The 19,183-nt window shown below is 35.4% G+C and overlaps 1 protein-coding gene and 1 long non-coding RNA gene across 2 annotated transcripts in view; both read left to right on the forward strand.

Annotated features, from left to right (window-relative positions):
- Nucleotides 1–16,788, forward strand: part of brinp2 (bone morphogenetic protein/retinoic acid inducible neural-specific 2) — a 78,226-nt gene extending 61,438 nt beyond the window's left edge. Inside the window, exons 7-8 of the mRNA XM_059563471.1 lie at nt 13,640–13,862; nt 15,548–16,788. Coding sequence (XP_059419454.1) covers nt 13,640–13,862; nt 15,548–16,667 — 1,343 coding nt within the window. The 3' untranslated portion in view covers nt 16,668–16,788. The remainder of the gene's footprint in view (nt 1–13,639; nt 13,863–15,547) is intronic.
- Nucleotides 16,789–16,798: 10 nt separating this feature from the next.
- LOC132154802 (uncharacterized) lies at nt 16,799–18,030 on the forward strand. The gene is made up of 2 exons (XR_009437202.1): nt 16,799–17,016; nt 17,062–18,030. It is a non-coding gene; the product is annotated as an uncharacterized LOC132154802 (long non-coding RNA).
- The last annotated feature ends 1,153 nt before the right edge of the window (nt 18,031–19,183 follow it).

The raw sequence follows: 19,183 nt of genomic DNA on the forward strand, positions 1-19,183 counted from the left end.
TCATTCATTGCATAAATATGGCGCCAAATGCTTCCACATATTTGTAGTATTACTATAGAATTTTACCTGAGCATTGCAAATCACGCTTTGTTCTTGGTTCTTGTCAAAAGTATCTCCATCATGATAAGCACTGAATGAGTGACAGGCTCTCGTGACATTGCGCAAGGTAAATAAGAGGGAGGCATCTCAAGTCACTTGCAGGTCTCAGCAGCATGAATTATGTGCCCAGCAACATCTCATTCAAATATTATGCTAATTAACAGTGAGGGTGGTTTCAGACATTACAGTGCCGCACTCGTACTGACTCTTATTCTGCCTGAAACAATGAAAAGACCGAGCTGAAGGCAGAGCAATTCGACCAATCAGATGAAAGCAGCACTTCAGCGCTGCCCACAAGTGTAAATGAAATATTGAAGCCATAAACCGATTTGTAAACCCCAAATGACAAAATGAGATATCGAGCCAAAAACTCATTTTCCGTTTGTTAAACTAAACGGAAAAACAAATAAATGAGCCATTTTCCATTTCTCGTTATTGAATTAGGAAATTAAATGATCAAAATGTACACGGACCAACTGTCTTGTCCATGTTCTCTCACTTGAATCCTCTTGAGTCTTGAGTCTCTTGACCTCCTGCAAGCCCCGCCTTGTTCACGCAGTGATTGACATGGCGGAAGGGGGCAGAGATGTGATCAGCTCGGAATGCATTTCAATGTGCACATTGAATTTTGCAACATTCATTGCGGGACACTGAATGAAAATGCATTCGTAAGTGTCTTGACTGTGAGTGTAAATGCAAATAAGAAAAATAACATTGGAATGATCATTTTGCCACAGTGTTTGCTTGAACATGTTAGACATATCTAAATATTTCTGTAATACATTTTCATTTTAACCTGCAACTTATAAAGCGTTAAAATTAGTATTCATTTTACATATTAAAGCTAGTGTATGAAATGACAAATGAAAATTATGTAATTTCATTTTCATTTTCATTTTGCACCAAACGTTGCACAAATGTATTGGAAAATGTCAATGTAAATACAGAAATGCATTGCAATTTTACATATTGCATTGTCATTTTGCATATTACATTCCAAATTGAATATTGCTACCCATATGCTTCCATACTAATGAAAAGATTCACATTAATCAAATCTTCTTTTAAATGTTTGCTTAATTATCAGAAAAAATCGAATCACAGTTCTTAAGAATCTATATCGAATTAACGTCTTTTAAAAAAACTGAAAAAAAAATGCCCAGACCTAAAAATAACTTATTGAATTTAAAATTACTATTTTTAGTTAGAAGTGCTTTCTTTTTTATTTGTTTCTAAAATGCAATATCACAAAAGACAAAATAGCAGAAATAAGTTATTTTTATATATAATCCATAATTATCATCCGTTTATCAAATCGGGCATATTTTTAATACGCTATGAAGACATATTTTTCTAATAATATAAAATCAGTTTACTTTCTGTTAAATGCTCTAAACCGCTATTTATAATTTCAATTCAATTTAATATATTTTTTTTTAGATGTGATATACATAACTTGGTTGAGAATTGAATATATAGATGATACAATATATATATAAAATAATAAAACATTCTCCACATTTTTAATGGAGTTTTTGTTTCAAGACTCCGATTCATTTCAAACACAAAAAAAGTTTTGATTTATTTGTGGTATAATGTGCCCACTGCCAGTTTACCCAAAATTTCAGGACTCAAGGTTGCCAGTCGGCAGAAAACAGTGAATTTCATTTTGGTCATCGCCAAGTGCTGTTGGTGTCATCAATCTGGAAACCTGCTTGTGCATCAAGTGTGAGGAGGAAGAGCCTGGTGATAATCCTACAGCACATTTAAAACTGTGGTCCAAGGTCACATATGCATCCTTTAGCAGAGTTTGTGGTCTTCTAGGTGCTTTCTGTGAACCCCCCAAAAATGTAGTTGTATGGGTCAGATGTTGGCCTTTCCAATATCCAACAATTGACGGCAACCAAAACTAGTGGATATAGGGTGATCATGAGTCACTCTGAACCCAGTAAATACAATAAATCTGGTCAGGCAGTTAATAAATAGTGGCTGTCTGCAATTTCCAGCATACTCATCATGTGATCATAGTCTTTGTGCAAAGCATCCTGTCTGTGGACAGGATTTCATTGACAAGCAAATACTCAAACTCCCACACAAAGGATGTTTTTCTGGCTTTTTAGAGGAGGTTGCAAAATATTAATGTCAACCCTAAAAAATAAAAGTAGGATATGTGAACATCACAGTATGACAGTTTGGTGTCACCTTGGTGCAATGACATGTGGAACAGTGAGATAAGGGCAGAGTTTAACCGCTTACGGCATGTAAGATTGTCTTTAATATGACTAAACTAAGTTTCACACATGCCCTAAAACACTCAGAATGCAGCAAAAGAAGCATAACAGGGTCTACACAATGCATGCAGGGTGAAATTCTTCCCACTAAACAACCTTGTCTCTGCTGCTTTACTGTCTGTGATTCATGCAAGAAAATAAAAAAATAGAAGAGTACACACCTACTTCACAAAGTCTAAAAAAGGCAAGCAAGAAAGAAATAGAAACAAACACAATTTAAGTTGCTAAAGACACAAATGCATCCTTCAGGAAGAAAGACTGAAACATATCCTCACTCCCCCAACTGAGATTGCTAAGATTTATGGTTTGCCACAAGCTTTTTACTGGATTTGGGATATTTAATTTAATTGCTGGTACACCAGAATGGAAGAGAGCAATGGTTGTTTTCCCCTGCTCTGTACAGTTCTGTTGAATTATACAGTAGATTCAATAAAAACGACTTATACTGGTGCATTTCAATGAATTAGAATGTTGTGAAAAAGTTCATTTATTTCAGTAATTCAACTCAAATTGTGAAACTTGTGTATTAAATAAATTTAATGCACACAGACTGAAGTAGTTAAAGTCTTTGGTTCTTTTAATTGTGATGATTTTGGCTCACATTTAACAAAAACCCACCAAATCTCAACAAATGTAAAATCAGCTAATCAACTCAAAACACCTGCAAAGGTTTCTTGAGCCTTCAAAATGGTCTCTCAGTTTGGTTCACTAGGCTACACAATCCTGGGGAGATCTGCTGATCTGACAGTTGTCCAGAAAACAATCATTGACAGAGGGTGAAGCCACAAACATTCATTTCCAAAGAGGTTGGCTGTTCACAGAGTGCTGTATCCAAGCATGTTAACAGAAAGTTGAGTGGAAGGAAAAAGTGTGGAAGAAAATGATGCACAACCAGCCGAGAGAACCATAGCCTTATGAGGATTGTCAAGCAAAATCGATTCAAGAATTTGAGCGAACTTCACAAGAAATGGACAGAGGCTGGGGTCAAGAGCCACCACACACAGATGTGTCAAGGAATTTGCTGAACCAGCGCTGGGCTATGGAGAAGAAGAACTGGACTGTTGCCCAGTGGTCCAAAGTCCTCTTTTCAGATGATAGCAAATTCTGTATTTCATTTGGAAACCAAATTCCTAGAGTCTGGAGCATGGGCGTCATGCATTCATGATTTTTGAGGGGGCACATTTGGGGGGGGTTCGGGAGTATAAGTCATTCTACGAAAGCACTGTATAACTGATCTAGGCTTATTTTTTTATATATTTTTTTCCTTTTTATTCAAAACAATTCCAAACATGCTTAATATATCAGGAAATATCTCGTTTCTCAAATATGTGTAGGTAAACGCGTTTTGCACCTTTATAGATTGTTCTTTGATAAATATATGGAAATGTAATCTATTAACTACACATAAAAACCTGACTTTTTACTTAAGTGCCATATCATGCCATAAAATATTTTTAATACGACTGAATTTGCATTTAATGTAAATTTTAATAACAATATTGTAAGATACTTATTTTAACACTTTCATTTTACAGAGAGTAAAGAACATTTACATTATCAAAAAACATTTTCATTCAGTCTAGCCAGAGTTCAGGCACTCTCAAAAACTCCCATTAAAATCACTGAAGCACTTTACATTATGAAACGAATATCTTACTTACATTCGTACGCACATCTGCACTTTTTGTTGTTTCTGATGAGAGAATTCGCTAAATAATTCAGTCAGCGAGCAAGTGAACAAAACACTGCGTTTCAGTGATGACTCTTCTGGACGTCTCTGATTGGCCATTGCATCCATAAGCGCAACAGAATAGTTTCTGATTGGTTATCATGAAGCGTTGTACGAACGCGTCTGTCTCTGGCTCAGCGCCAGCCAGCGAACGCAGATTTGAATTTAGCAGCTGATGCTGTGTACTGAACGATCTATTCTCACCGCTGTGATTGTATCAAATATATAAAAAATATTATTCTGCAATTTTTTTTTTTTTCGTTTGGAAGCTGCATTTAAAATCCACTTGGCTCAGAAATCTGAATGGAAATCACTTTGAATGGGCACGACGCCTCTGGTCTGGAGGAAGGGTGGAGAAGCTCATAGCCCAAGTTGCTTGAAGTCCAGTGTTAAGTTTAAAGAGTCTGTGATGATTTGGGGTGCAATGTCATCTGCTGGTGTTGGTCCATTGTGTTTTTTGAAAACCAAAGTCACTGCACCCATTTACCAAGAAATTTTGGAGCACATCATGCTTCCTTCTGCTGACCAACTTTTTGAAGATGCTGATTTCATTTTCCAGCTGGATTTGGCACCTGCCCACACTGCCAAAAGCACCAAAAGTTGGTTAAATGACCATGGTTTTGGCGTGCTGACTTGCCAGCAAACTCACCAAACCTGAACCCCTTAGAGAATTTATGACAACAAAGTTCTTTACTCTTTTGATCTTAATTGTTTCAGTAAGTAGAAGAAACAGTTTGACAGTGTTCATTCAGCTGCAATAGCAGTGCAACAAAGCAGAGCAAATAAGTTGTCTTTGACATCAAATCCTCGACTCAAAGACTTTTTGACATTTTAACCTCAGGGGCCCTAAAAATACTCAAGCCATAAAATATTTTCATTTTCTTCTTTTCTGAGAAGAGTTCTCAGAGATATAAACACCATTTAATGATTGGATTCTGTTGTTTATGGGCTTCAGTTCATTGTTTTGCATATGTAAAGGAAGCAATGGTTAACCACACACCTGTTCAACTGATAAAGCCATCTGGACTTGTTTGCATTATTTCCAGTGTGTCTCTACAATCAAAATTGTGGCTCAGTCATGTATGAAAAATTACACATGGTAACAATATGTAAATATATAATATGCATATTTAGCTCATAAGCTCCATGTGCACAGTTTTGTTTTTCAGTCCTATACTCTGCAATTATATGTCAGAAAACAGACAAACAGTGAATGCGCAGATTTTCTTGTATAAAGATGCCAGCTGACTGAGCAGATCCATCAGAGTGCTGTTCCTGGAAGGCACTGGGGTCACTAAACTACTTTCTCTCAAACCTGACATTACCCCTGCTGTCAGAACCCTAGTATGGTTAACAAATGTGAGCTCCTATGCAACGTAAACTTGGATGGAGCCCTGTGCCTCAAAAAGAGGCAGGCAATGAAAAAAGCTATAAGTAACTAAAAGCTTATTTAGACTAGAGAAAATAACAAACACCATAGTATCCATGCCTCCCATCTGAAGACATTGGTGATATCCAATATAGTTGAATTTTATATTTGTGCAACGTTATCTCTTTTAATATATGGCATTGACTCTGAATTACTCTCGTCAAGTGATAAGTTATTTGAAAATAGCTGCCCTCCCCACTTTAATTCATCTCTCTGCATGAGTGAAACTTCAAACAGTTACATACATCAAATAAGTAGCAGACCACCTAATGCCTTTGTTTTTTTTTTAATTCTACTGACCTTGTCTGGAAGTCGGGTATAATATTTTAGAATGAAATTCAGAGGCGTGTTGAGAGCAGAGAGAGAGTTTATAACTCACTGTGAGAGATGGAATACTGCTTTACTCGCATTCAGCAGATGAGAGGAGACTTTGTTTTCTTTGTTGTCTCTTTTTTTTTCTTTTTTTTTCTTTTTTGAGCACCAATAATCGACAATAAGCTCTTCTTCAACAAAAATACAAACAGTAATATGGTTCAAATAATGAACAAAATTTATCTGAAATACCGAACATCATTATTCATTTATTATTATTTATTAATTTATTTATTACATTTTCAACAAAATATCAGTCTTTAATGTTCAGAAATCTTCACAATAATGAGCAAAATTTATCTGAAATACCGAACATCATTATTCATTTATTATTATTTATTCATTTATTTATTACATTTTCAACAAAATATCAGTCTTTAATCTTCAGAAATCTTCACAATGGCATAACTGAATTTTGGGACAAGATAAAAAGCAGTTTAAAACGTATTTGATTTGTGTGATAAATGATTTAAATAAATCAATAAACAAATGTAAATGTAAATGAACATCAAAATAAACTAGAACATATTTACACTCTTTAAAAATATTATTAAAGAAAAATATTTGTTCGTTTTTTTTTTTTTTAGAGTAATGTGAGTATCAGGGTTGAATGGTTGGGATTTATGAATGCAGAAAAATAGAGAACAGTTTGTGTAAGCCCTGAGAAAATGGAATGAGATTATTCACTTGTCTTCCTGCCATGCTTTAGGAAAGCTCCAAATAATGTTATTTCTTATTACCAAATTCATAGAGGATGCCAAGTATGAGCCTCAATAATTTAAAACTAAACAGAATCATGCAAACTACAGTACCAACAAACTTATCCTCCAGTCTAGGGTGGAAAAAATCCACTTAGCTTTACTTTCTAAACTCACAAGCATTTATTTCATCTCGAGAAAGTCACACATTGTAATTTCTCCCACTTAAATTATGCAGGCAGTGGCTTGTATGACAGCACAGTCCATTTGGTTTTGATGCATATGCTGCAGCCACCCACCGATGCCTGTTTTAGGTTTTAAGGGATTCATTCATCCTGCTGCCCCATTTAAGTTCAGACCAGGCCTCAGTGCACCTCAAACTCATTATGACATGGTGGCCTGATATGCTAAATGGCAATGGCCTATTAAAGGTGCTCTAAGTGATGTCACACATTTTTTAGGCCAAAACATTTTTTGTCACATCCAGCAAACATCTCCTCACTATCCGCTAGCTGCTTGTCCCCTGAACACACTGTAAAAAAACGGGGACTCTCTAGACACCACAGGCTCCACAAACAACATGAAAAACAAACTGGGCTCACCCGAACCACAAAACATAACAAACTGTTCCAGCCAATAACCGACAAGAAAGATTTGGGGGTGGGGTTTGGGGGGTTAGTGCACGGATGAGGAGGAGGGAGGGTCTAGCTAGCCTCCGTTTTGTTTGACAACAATTTGAACGTCAACAAGAAGTTACGACTCCCGGCATCGCTTAGAGCACCTTTAAGAAAAACAAGCACCACTATAATTTCTGCTAACTTGGAAGCATGGGGTGATTAAAATGAATATTTTACTTAAACCAAGAATATCCAGGCTGCAATATGGTTATGTGTGCTTTTTGAAATCTCTGTCGCTTTTGATAGAATGGCACATAAACCTTTAAAACCAACTATATGTATACAGTATATATATATATATATATATAAAAAACATGCTTACATGTTTAGCAGAATGGCATACTCTACCATGGAGCCCACAGTAAACATGTTTTTCTTTTTCCTCTCTTGTGAGTGTACTTTGCAATTACGGACTTGATTATAAATTTACGATATGTCACGCCACAATGCCCGGTGCCAATATTTTACAACTTACGAGCAAGCATTTCAAGTGTTTTATGCTCCTCTCCAGACTTTGATAGGCCAAAATTAATGTCTTAGTTAGGATTGATCTCCTTTATGAGTTTTCGGAGGCTGAGACCTCAACAACACAACTTGGCCTTGCTGAAAGCACCCACCAGAGTACCATAAGTAGTGATTGCAACGCATAGCACCAAGACAAAGAGGCTAAAGGCTCTATATTTATGGCTTAGGGTTCCAGCAATAGCGAAAGAGAGTGAGGAGTATATTTCAGAAACTGCTTTGGAGCTCTGATGACAGCAGGAATGGAGGAAACTGTATTTTATCAGAGACAAACTCCTGTGACAGTTCATTCTTATTCTAAAGGATTTCAACACTCTTTCATCTATGCATTCTGATAGCATTCCTGGCTTTGCATTTCTTGTTCAGCATTTAAAGAAAGATGTTGTATAGCATTCCTTGTCTTTTTCTTTGCATGAAAACATTTTTCATTGAGGTTTTTATTATGTTGAATACACCCACAAACCTTTAGCCAGAGTTTGAGTCAGTTTCATCTTTTGAAGCAAGTTTCCTTTTAGTCAATTTTAGTCAGACTAAAATTGCTTTAATTTTAGTATAGTATAGCATTTTAGTTAGTAAAATTAAACACAAACTCACAAGTGAAAAATTAAAAAAAGTTGAGCTCCTGAAATTACATTATAAATGACTTAAAAAAAACATAATAATAATAATAATAATAATAATAATTAATATTGTTGTTTTTATTATCATCATTATTACATTTTATTTTTAAATTTACTTGTTGCATATTTTATATTTGGTTGGTCTTCTCATGTCAGATATTTGTTGATCATATATTTTCATTTAAATAGTGCAGATTAATTGTAATTCCTGATGCTCCATTTTTATGTTCTTCTTTGTTGACAAAATATGTTCATTAACAAAGTTTTTTTGTCTGTATTTTAGAATGTCAGCAGGGAAGAGTTTGCATTTAACTGGTTTGAAAGGAACAATTGCGCAGTAATTTTGTTGATGAGGTTAGCTCTTGAAAAACAAATTTTGTTTGTCAGTAATAAAGAAGGATGATTCAAAGGCGTGGGTCGATGCCTGGAAATGTAACAACACATACGTATGTGGTTGTCATTGGAGATGTGTTAAATCGGTGAGTCCATGAAAACCTGTCATTGTTTCATTGCCAGGTTTATTTCACTACCTCAGTTCCCTCCACAGACTTGAAACGTTGTCTTGTTCATGTCACAAATGTCTTCTTGCACAATTACGGAAAACTCAATTCTGTATTAATGTTCGGGGGAAAAAAAGAGCTGGGTTGATTGAAGCCGTAATTCAGCCACCCCGCCGTTACCTGTGCTTTGATCAATCTGTGAATTATGCCCTGTCCTCTGGGAGTCACCAAATTTTCACTGGCTTTAAAATCATATTCCACTTGGAGATATAAAAGACGTATAGAGGCCAGGCGGCACTGTGTTCTGCAGGGTGTCCGGTAAAGATAACAAGTCTGCTTCTTCCCATGAAGAGGGAAAAGTGCTCATTTGAATATATTTTACAGGTTGCTTTCTCTGTGACAATATATATATATATATATATATATATATATATATATATATATATATATATATATATATATATATATATATATATATATATATATATATATATATATAAGGTAAGAAATCACAGTAGTAATAAGCTGAAAGGTAGAAGATACGTCCTTGATCTTTTTTATCTTCTCTGTCCTGATTAATAATTTAATTTTATACAGTTTGCATATTTTAAAAGACTCTAAACTAGTAGAATTTTTTTTTTTTTTTGCATTAAATGGAACTTCTGTGGAGTTTGGGCCTGATAGTTGTTTCTTGCCATTTAGATGCTAAACAGTTCATTATAGGCATAATGAATTTGTGAGCCCATTTGCATCTGATGAAAAAAAAATAAGGCTGTGTTATAATAGGTAATTTTAGCAACATTGCCTGCATCTGCTTTCAGCCTGATATCAAAAGTTAAAGTTCCTCAGTGCATCTACTTATGAATAGTTTGCATCGCACTGATGGTTTCTTATAATTACAAAACATAATCAGGCCATACCTGTAGGGACGCTGGCTCTTAAAAAGGCAGATCACTGCAGCTTTATGCACAAAATGAACACATTTAGCTGAAGTCTAAGAGGCACTTTGAAACGGAATATCTGAAACAAAAAAGAACCCAAAAAATTACATTGGGTTTTGTGTATTTTAAGAAAAGAGTTTTCTTTTCAAGAACGTTGTATGGATGTCTGAGAAAAACTATGATGGGGTTCTGTTGTATTTATGATTTTTCCTGTGAGATTATTGTAAAGTTGACCAAAGTCTACTTTTTATTCTATTGAATATTTCTCTGGATGGGTTTATTTTTGAAAGTCAGTTTCTAGTCAATTTCTATGTAGACAAAAAAAATACTTTAAACTATAGTTAACTTCACCTTTTGTCAACTGGAAAATGAAACATACAATTAAAGCAAAATTTACATAAAACAATGCATAAAACAGCATGTAAGCATTTAAAATACAATAAATACAATGATTAATAAATGCTTGGACAGAGAAATAGTCTTTGTGTCAACTTTCCTGTTTGATAACTAGATTTGGTTTCATTGGTTTTTTTTTGTTTTGTTTTTTTTGGGGGGGGGGGTTGTCATTCATTTGTGCATTTATTAATTTGTTTGTTTGTACAGTATCTTATAATAACTCTGAAACAGTGTGACAGGACGACTTTGTCATCTTGACTGAATAGCCAATTTCAGTGATGATACTCTGTGAGTTTTGTAGTTGAAAGTCTATAGTTTCATCAGCAGACGTTATTGATTCCTTTTCCTCCAGCTGTGTTTGTAGTTTTCAAAGTCCATACCATGTGGAGATACAACACAGGATGCAATCTAAGAAACAGCTTTATGGCACAGTGTAAATGTCAAAGTGTTCTCCTCTTTTACAATGATCCCAAGAAGGGGATTTTGTTGTTCATGGTAAAAGTGAACTCACCATGTACATACAACTAACTTTCCCAACAGAGGGAAATTTCTGTACAAATACATTTGAGGATTGGTTTAAGTTGCATATAAAAATCGATATGAACAAAGAAGGTCACACAATGTCACCAGTTTAGTTATTTGATTTGTAACCTAAATAGTTCTTATATTCATTTGATATGTTAAACATCATAAAATGTATTTGTTTGAAAAAAAAAATTAAATTTAAAGTCTTTGTTTACTTTTAGGCTTAAATTTGACTTGAATCCCATATTTTCAACATGGTCTCTGACTTTTGGACCTCACTATATAATGAGCATGAATGCCATTATGTTCTTGAACGTGCATAGACAGCAGTAATTTCTCTCTTCTCCTTGTTCATAGAAATTTGAAGTACTAATGTACAAAATGAGAATGTGTTTTGAGGAAAATAACCTCATCATTCCATCTGACATTTTTAGGAATTGGCTAAATAGTCCATAAATTTGAACATGAAGTCATAAATGCCAGAATAAGGCAGAAAAGGGGAGAAAAGTTCAAATTGTAAATGTGCTGTGAATATTGAGATCTCCAGCAGAATGTGGTCAAGCAGGAGATAAAAAGATGGGGGAAAGACAGAAGGAGATAAATTTGACTGTAACAGCGGAAGGCAAAAGAAGGAATGTAGAGTGAAAAAGAGAGAGAGGGAGTGAGAAAATCTCATAAACGTGCTGCTGCATATGGCTACATTTTATGCTGGAATGTGGGAAAGGGGTTGCCGGTTATGATCGGGCAAAGAAAAAACGGCTATGGTTTTATTGGGTTACATTAGCATACCACAACCCTGATCTCAGCCCCTCAAGGTTATATTTGAAATATACATGTACATATTAAATGCTTGCTTTTGTTGTCACGTAATAAAAGCAAATGTGCTGCAGATTTGATTCAGGGAGTGATAACGCATCTATTCAAATGTAAGAATCATCCGAATACAGTTACTGTAAAATTGAATGTTATTGAGCTCATTCAGTAAGGGATTGCAAGGCTTTCTAACTTTTTGAACAATATGAGAGCCACAGAAATATTTTTGACATATTTGACAGTGCAATAAAATACAAATATAAATACAGATGCCGACCCCTTAGCTACACCAACAGTTGAATGCTTTTGCCCATATAGGGGATTTCCTGGAAAGTCATTTGCTTTATTACTCTTGTGAGACTTTCTGTACAAAATACCGCTATTGAGTCTGAATGAAACATAAGTTACATGTGAGAGTTTAGCGTGTGCTTTTAAATTTTTGATATCACTTCATATCAACACCCCTAATTAACATGATAACATTATATTACATTTAGTTATCTCAAATTATGGAAAATTGTGACACCTCAATTAAGAGATTAAAATGTTAGTCCTTTTGTTCTATTAAGAGATTAAAATATTAGTCACTATTTTTCTATTAGGTCGTATTTTCTATTAAGAGATCAAAAATGTTTGTCCTATTCTTATATTAGGAGATTGTTCCCTTAAGAGGTTGAAAAAGAGAAACAGAGACTGATATTAAGATGTAAAAATATTAGTCCTATTCTCCTATTAAGAGATTAAAATTTGTTTTGTCGTTCTATTAAGAGATTAAATATTAGTCGCTATTGTTCTATTAAGTAGGACTGTCAAGATTTAAGATTTTTCACTTCATCATTATTGTGGCCGAAAAGATGAGATTGTGATTATAGAAATCTTGAAAAAGCATGAATAAGACATGTGAGAGTGAGAGTTTAGCACTGTGTGACATTCATTTGTATTATTTTTTAAATATCACATCACCACACCCCTATTATATATATATATATATATATATATATATATATATATATATAATTTTTAACTGAATAACTAAAATTTAAAAAATATCATAAAGTCATTTCTTAAATGAATCTGTGCAGTGGAAATGCTTTCATTATATAGGTTCAGCATGCACTTATCATTGTTTGTTTTATATAGCCAACATCACATTAGTAAACAACATGATTATGCACTTCCAGACTTCCTGATAATTGTAATACAGTTATGTTGTGACATTGGTCACTGTAGGCTTTTCTTCTGCAGTCAGTCAAACAGAGACACATGCTTAGACAAAATGACAGGGGAAGAGAAGAAGAAAGAGGGACTCTGAGCTAAAACTGAGCTTAACTGACAGTCTGAGCCAATGCTAATGTTATCTCTGTGATTTTAGTCTTGTGTGCGGGAATCTCTGGGCTCAGCGCTTATGGGATCACTGCACATTGTAATGCCCTTTGACACCAATAGAGCTCTTTCTTCATGGCTTTACAGTGGGGGATTGGTACTCGTCTCCTCAGTGCTAAGCAAATGTCTTCATTTCTCTCTGTTTTTGAGTGATGCTAATGTCTTTTTAAGTGGCCCGAAAACATTTCTAGGTAACTCGTATTTTATAATTTCCCTAATGAGTCGCTGTTTTTAGCTTCTATGACATTTCACAATGGAAGGTATTGGGAAATTCTATTAAGTAGTATGAGTTTTCTATAACTTAACTCTCTGTGCTGAAGACAAACTAGCTTGCCCTTATTTCAAATAGTGATCAATTGAAGTGCACAATTATTGTCAAAGTTTTAATAAAACCTCACTTTAAGTTAGTTTAAGCTGCTATATAGTTAGGTGGCATGTACTTATGTCTTATGATTAACATTATTGACTCTGCTGTACTTTTCCTACAACACCCACACTGAGTCGATCAATAACACATGTATTCATATCATAAACCACGTTCTCTCATATCTTAGATTTGATGCTCATTACAGCACAATACTGTTCATTCATTTCACAGTAATAATAACCAAAGTAACTTTTCTCACTCTTCTTCTGTTTTCCAGATGAGTTTAAAGCCTTTCTCAAGAAATTGCCAACGGATCATTTTTTAAACACCTCTGCCGTCTTAAAGTTCTGGACATCAGATCTGGTCCTGCAGAGACGTTATGGTCTGCTGGAGGCGAGCACTAAAGTGGTGCTGGGAAAAGCCATCAAGATTGTCCGCAAACTCTTTGCTCTCAGCAAGCGCTGTCCCACACAGCCAAAGATCAGCCTGCCTAGAGAAAGGTACAAGGCCATATGATCTTTTTTCACTTTATAACACAAGTTAGCATGTACAATGTGAATTTTAGAAAAATTCACATTGTCATCCGAAAACTGAAACTTCCATCATTTACTCACTCTCATGACATCTCTGTCCATACATGGATAGTTTATGGGGTAGAGCATTTTGGACCCCATTAACTTTAATTTTCCAGACAAAAACAGTTCTTCAGAATATCCTGTTCTGTATTCCAGGCTAAATGTAAATGATGAAAACCCCTGCTTTAATCTATTGATCAGAAATATTTTAAGCAAATACTTTAGCCTTTATATATATTTGTCTTTGTTGGTCTGTAAGGTTGTTGGTTAGTTCTCTCTCAATATATAACAGACTGTTTGGTTTATTTAGTGCATGGCTTAGAGTCAATAAAGATTACATGGTCCAGCTGTCATCTTCTTTTAAAATTGACCCATATCCTATATCTGCTTTTACAGTACACAACCCAAGGTGTATGTACTGACAAGGAAAAGTGTCCACCTGAGTTGACATTATTCGCCACCATCGCATTTTAATGACTTACAACCAGCATTGACAGTAGAATATCCAATCTGTCTGCTAACATTGCAGACACAAATGCACAAAATCCAAGTGTTTTCTTTTTTTTTCTTTTTTTCTGCTTACATGTTTTTGGGCCATATGCAACTTGTGCCACATGGGAGGAAAAATAGGAATTGGGTCACTTGGACATGTAATATGAATCAAGCCACAACACTTGTGGTGCCCTTATAGAGTGAAAGTTTCTGAATAGTGGTCAGTGTGTGCACACTATAAACAAGAGGTCCAAGCGAGTGACAGATTGTAGTTAGCAGCCTTCAGCTTGAAGACTTTCACTAGTCAAAAGTCTGTTTCATGAAATTCTTAAATAATGTCAATATACTGAAAATAAAGGTTAAAAACTTTTACAATTCTTTCAACATATAAATTATTTCAGAGGAGTTTCTCAACAAAAATAGATGTTTTATGTAAGAGACAACCAGCACTTAATTAATGAACCAAGCAGAAACAAGATGCATCTGTTTGAAATGCATCTTGACATCAAAGGCTCTCCTGAACAAGAATAACATTACATTAGTGGATTTATAAGGTTATTAATAAACTGAAGAGTCCAGGACAAAAGGATACTTGATGAAATGAAATCCCACAGGGAGACAGACAACAGAAAGGGCATGTGACGCAAGATATTTTATTTAGGTATGCATGGCATTAAGTATGCGTCAGCAATTGTGAAGTGAGTAGGAAGATATTGGAGAGCCCATGGAGTCTGAGCCTATATTTAAGTGGCTTGTCTCTTGCTAAATTGGATAAAAGAGAATAAAAAGAATGCACCGTCTCCTCACACTCATCCACAAAGGCTTTTAAGATTCACTTCCTCCACTGGTTAAGAACAATTTGCATTTGCCTAAGAACGGGCCTTCAGCACTCAATTAATATTCGTATCAATCAGCAAGAGGAAATTAATGCCTCATTTACCACCGAGAAAATAAGGCTGATGTCATGTCTTGAATGAACAATTTTAACATGTTAGTGAACATTTTTTAATGTCAATGAAGCCCAGATTTATTTTGATTTCATCTTCATTAAAGTAAAACCAAGCCTGTCATTTTTTCAGGAACTAATCTTTTCTGTAATTATCACTTCTTTGTTGCAGGACTCTGGGTTTTTGGCTCAACAAAGCTCAATCTCTGTTGTACTGCAGCGAGCATGGTGTGTACGGCTCCTTCTCTGAGGAAATGCATGGCTGCATCTGTGCCGCAGAGCAACGTACTGTCTGCCAGGGCAACGTGCCATGTAAGGTGGGTGAGGGGACCCTCTGCTCATCCTGCGCCCCAGACAACATCACCCGCTGTGGCACATGCCTCCCAGGCAGCATACTCCATATGGGATTCTGTCGCCCCAACATTGCCAACTCTTTGGACCACTACGTAAACTTTGACTTTGACATGCCGGACACAGAAATGCGTCACCTCCTCCAAAGGCTCGACAGCCGCATGGAGGTCCACGCCATCTACATCAGCAATGATGTGCGACTAGGCAGCTGGTTTAATCCGGCGTGGAGAAAGCGCATGCTGCTCACCCTCAAAAGCAACAAAAACAAGTCCAACCTTATCCACATGCTGATGGGGATCTCTTTCCAGATCTGTTCCACCAAGAACAGCACGCTGGAACCCGTGCCTGCAATCTATGTCAACCCCTTCGGGGGCAGCCACTCCGAGAGCTGGTTTATGCCCATCAACCAGCAGGACTTCCCAGACTGGGAAAGAACTAAATTGGATGCCTCACTCCAGTGCTATAACTGGACCCTAGCTCTTGGCAGCAAGTGGAAGTCCTTCTTTGAAACGGTGCACATTTACCTGCGCAGTCGCATAATTACAGATGATCCCAACGTCAATGAGACACTTTTTTATGAACCACTGGACCTGGAGGATCATTCAGCCAACCTGGGCTACATGAAAATCAACAGCCTGAAGGTCTTTGGCTACAGCATGCACTTTGATCCAGAGGGGATCAAGGACCTGATCCTGCAGTTGGACTACCCGTACACGGAAGGCTCGCAGGATGCGGCCTTCCTGATGCTTCTGGAGATGAGGGACCGCATTAACCGACTCTCTCCTCCAGGAGCCCAGCCGCTGGACCTCTTCTCCTGCCTGCTGAGACATAGGCTCAAGCTTTCGTCCAGCGAGGTCGCCCGTATAACAGAGGCGCTCCAGAGTTTCAACGCCAAGCTCCCCAACTCCACTGAGCCAGAACTCAGCCAGCTGTGCAGCTAGCTCAAATGAGCCGCTGTGGCTCATTTTACCTGCCTGTGAGAATGTATTTGTTAATGTGGTGAGAGAGAAAGGGAAAATAAATATATTGTCAGTGTGCGTGTAAATGTTTGTGGATGAGATTCTCTTTTTTGATTGTGACTGATACAGGAGTGTACCTTAGAAGCTGTAAGTTGCAAGAATATTCCTTTGCTGGGAAAACCTTGTTGGAGCTAGCATACAGTCAAACTACTTATTGTCTTTGAGTAAGGGTTCCTTTTGAGATGACTGGGATTAAGAAGTAGATTGCCTCTGCATGATTCATGAAAAGGAACATTTTAAGTGAGAATACATAGCTACAATTTCTTAGCACGTATGTGCTAGTGTTGTAGTTATTCTTGGTGATATCACTGTTCAGGATGAATCCGGAAATCCGATAAAGTGTTGGAGCACAGTGGTCCAATGGTTATAACAATCAGCAAAGATTCAAATTTGTGCTTTTCTATTTCATCTGGAGTCGCATCCTGTATTGTGAGATCTGTATTTGATGTAGGACTGAATCGCCAGAATGTTGGATAGAATTCCTTTGTATTCAGAGATATGGCTTAACCAAAAGGTAATCATGAAAGTAAACTGAATGGCATCATTTCTTATTATATATATATATATATATATATATATGTATGTATTTTTTTTTCTTTTTTGAGAAGGCAACCAGAAGGTTACAGTACATACTTACAATATTGTTTTGAACAGGATTGTGGGCCACTTTGTAAATACTGCTCATCTCTTTCAAGATGTGAAAAGCATCATATACCGAAACACCCATCATAAACACCCATATTTGTACTTTTTTTGAAAGTACAAAGTCCAAAAAAAAAAAAAAAAAAAAAAACACTTCAACACAAAACAGTTGCCTTATGGAGTGAAGTCTCTGTTCTGATATCAAAGCACATTTGGCTGTATGACTCTCTCTTTAAGAAAAAAGAAGAAAACACTTTTTTCTCATTCTTTTCCTCTTTTTCCTCTATACTAAATTCTGTTTTTTAATTACAGTGACCTCTAATCTGCAAATTTCAATTTTTAATTGAAGCATTATATGAGGAGTGCATTTCATGTTATCTATGTGCAAATACAGAGTATGCATCACCTTGATCAATAGCTTTGTTTTCCACAACCTTTACATGCTTTTCTATTAGACATAAGATGATGTGACAAGGCATAATTGTAATACATGAATTAATTTAATATCTCTACATCTTGAAGAAATTATTTTCACTCGGCATTTAATAACCATACATGTACTGCTTAAGTGTTCTTGATTAAGTTACTTGGGTTGTAGCATTTGTCAACACAAACATCCACAAAATTACAACCTTTGAAAACACAGAGCATTTATTATTTCTTTTTATATAAAACTGGAATGTGTGGAAATGTCTGTGAAAATTGCATATATGCATCAACATAAAAAGTGATCAGTTTCCTGTCAAGATAAGATGGATCGCTCAATATTTGGGGAGCAACTTTTACAGCGCAACATAAAAAACAAAACTAGAATAAAAATTGCAATTTATGCTGTTGTCATGGAGAGCTGTAGGACCTTCACATTGTCTGACACAATATATCTGTGCCTCAGCTGTGAAGGGAGAAAACATTCTCGCTAAATTCAGAAGATGGAAATCACAGGGAGTCTGTAAATATTAGTTGCTTATCTTAATGTCTAAGACAGGTATAAATTTTCGCCCTTCAACAAATTGTCAAGACAGTGAAGGGCGTCTAATCAATCACAACATCCCTTTGTAAAATGGCATAGCCTCACTCTTAAGGAACACAATCTGAATATTTCTGTTTATGATGAGGATTAAACTGCCTGTTACAATGTATTTTTGGTAACACTTTATAATAACTTTCATAAATTAGGTTATAAACAATATATATATATATATATATATATATATATATATATATATATATATATATATATATATATATATATATATATATATATATACACTGTACATACACTGTATACTACTGTTTAAAGGTTTGGGATTGGTACGATTTTTTTTAAATGTTTCTAAAAAAATCTATCTTAGTCTCTAATGCTTTATCCCTTTTATTTATTTTTTATTTTTATTATTATTATATATTTAATAGATTTTAAAATGTAATTTATTCCAGTAATGGCAAAGCTGAATTTTCAGCAGTCATTTCTTCAGTATTCAGTGTCACATTACCTTTGTAACTTTGTAAACAGTTGTGTTGCTTTTTGTGGAAACCATGAGATATTTTTTCCAGGATTCAACAGCATTTATTTGCCATATACTTAAAATGCACTTATATATATATATATGAATATTAATATTTTGGATAAACTCTTACTGACCCCAAACTTCTGAACTAACAGAATATATATACAATTCTGAATATTACATTCATATATAATGTAATCTATATTAACAAGTGATCTTTTAAGAAGTATATAGGCATAATGTATTGTTTAAAAATGTATGATATAAAAAGATATGAAAGTTATTAAA

Source organism: Carassius carassius, chromosome 12 (genome assembly GCF_963082965.1).
Source record: "Carassius carassius chromosome 12, fCarCar2.1, whole genome shotgun sequence".
Lineage (NCBI taxonomy): Eukaryota > Metazoa > Chordata > Actinopteri > Cypriniformes > Cyprinidae > Carassius > Carassius carassius.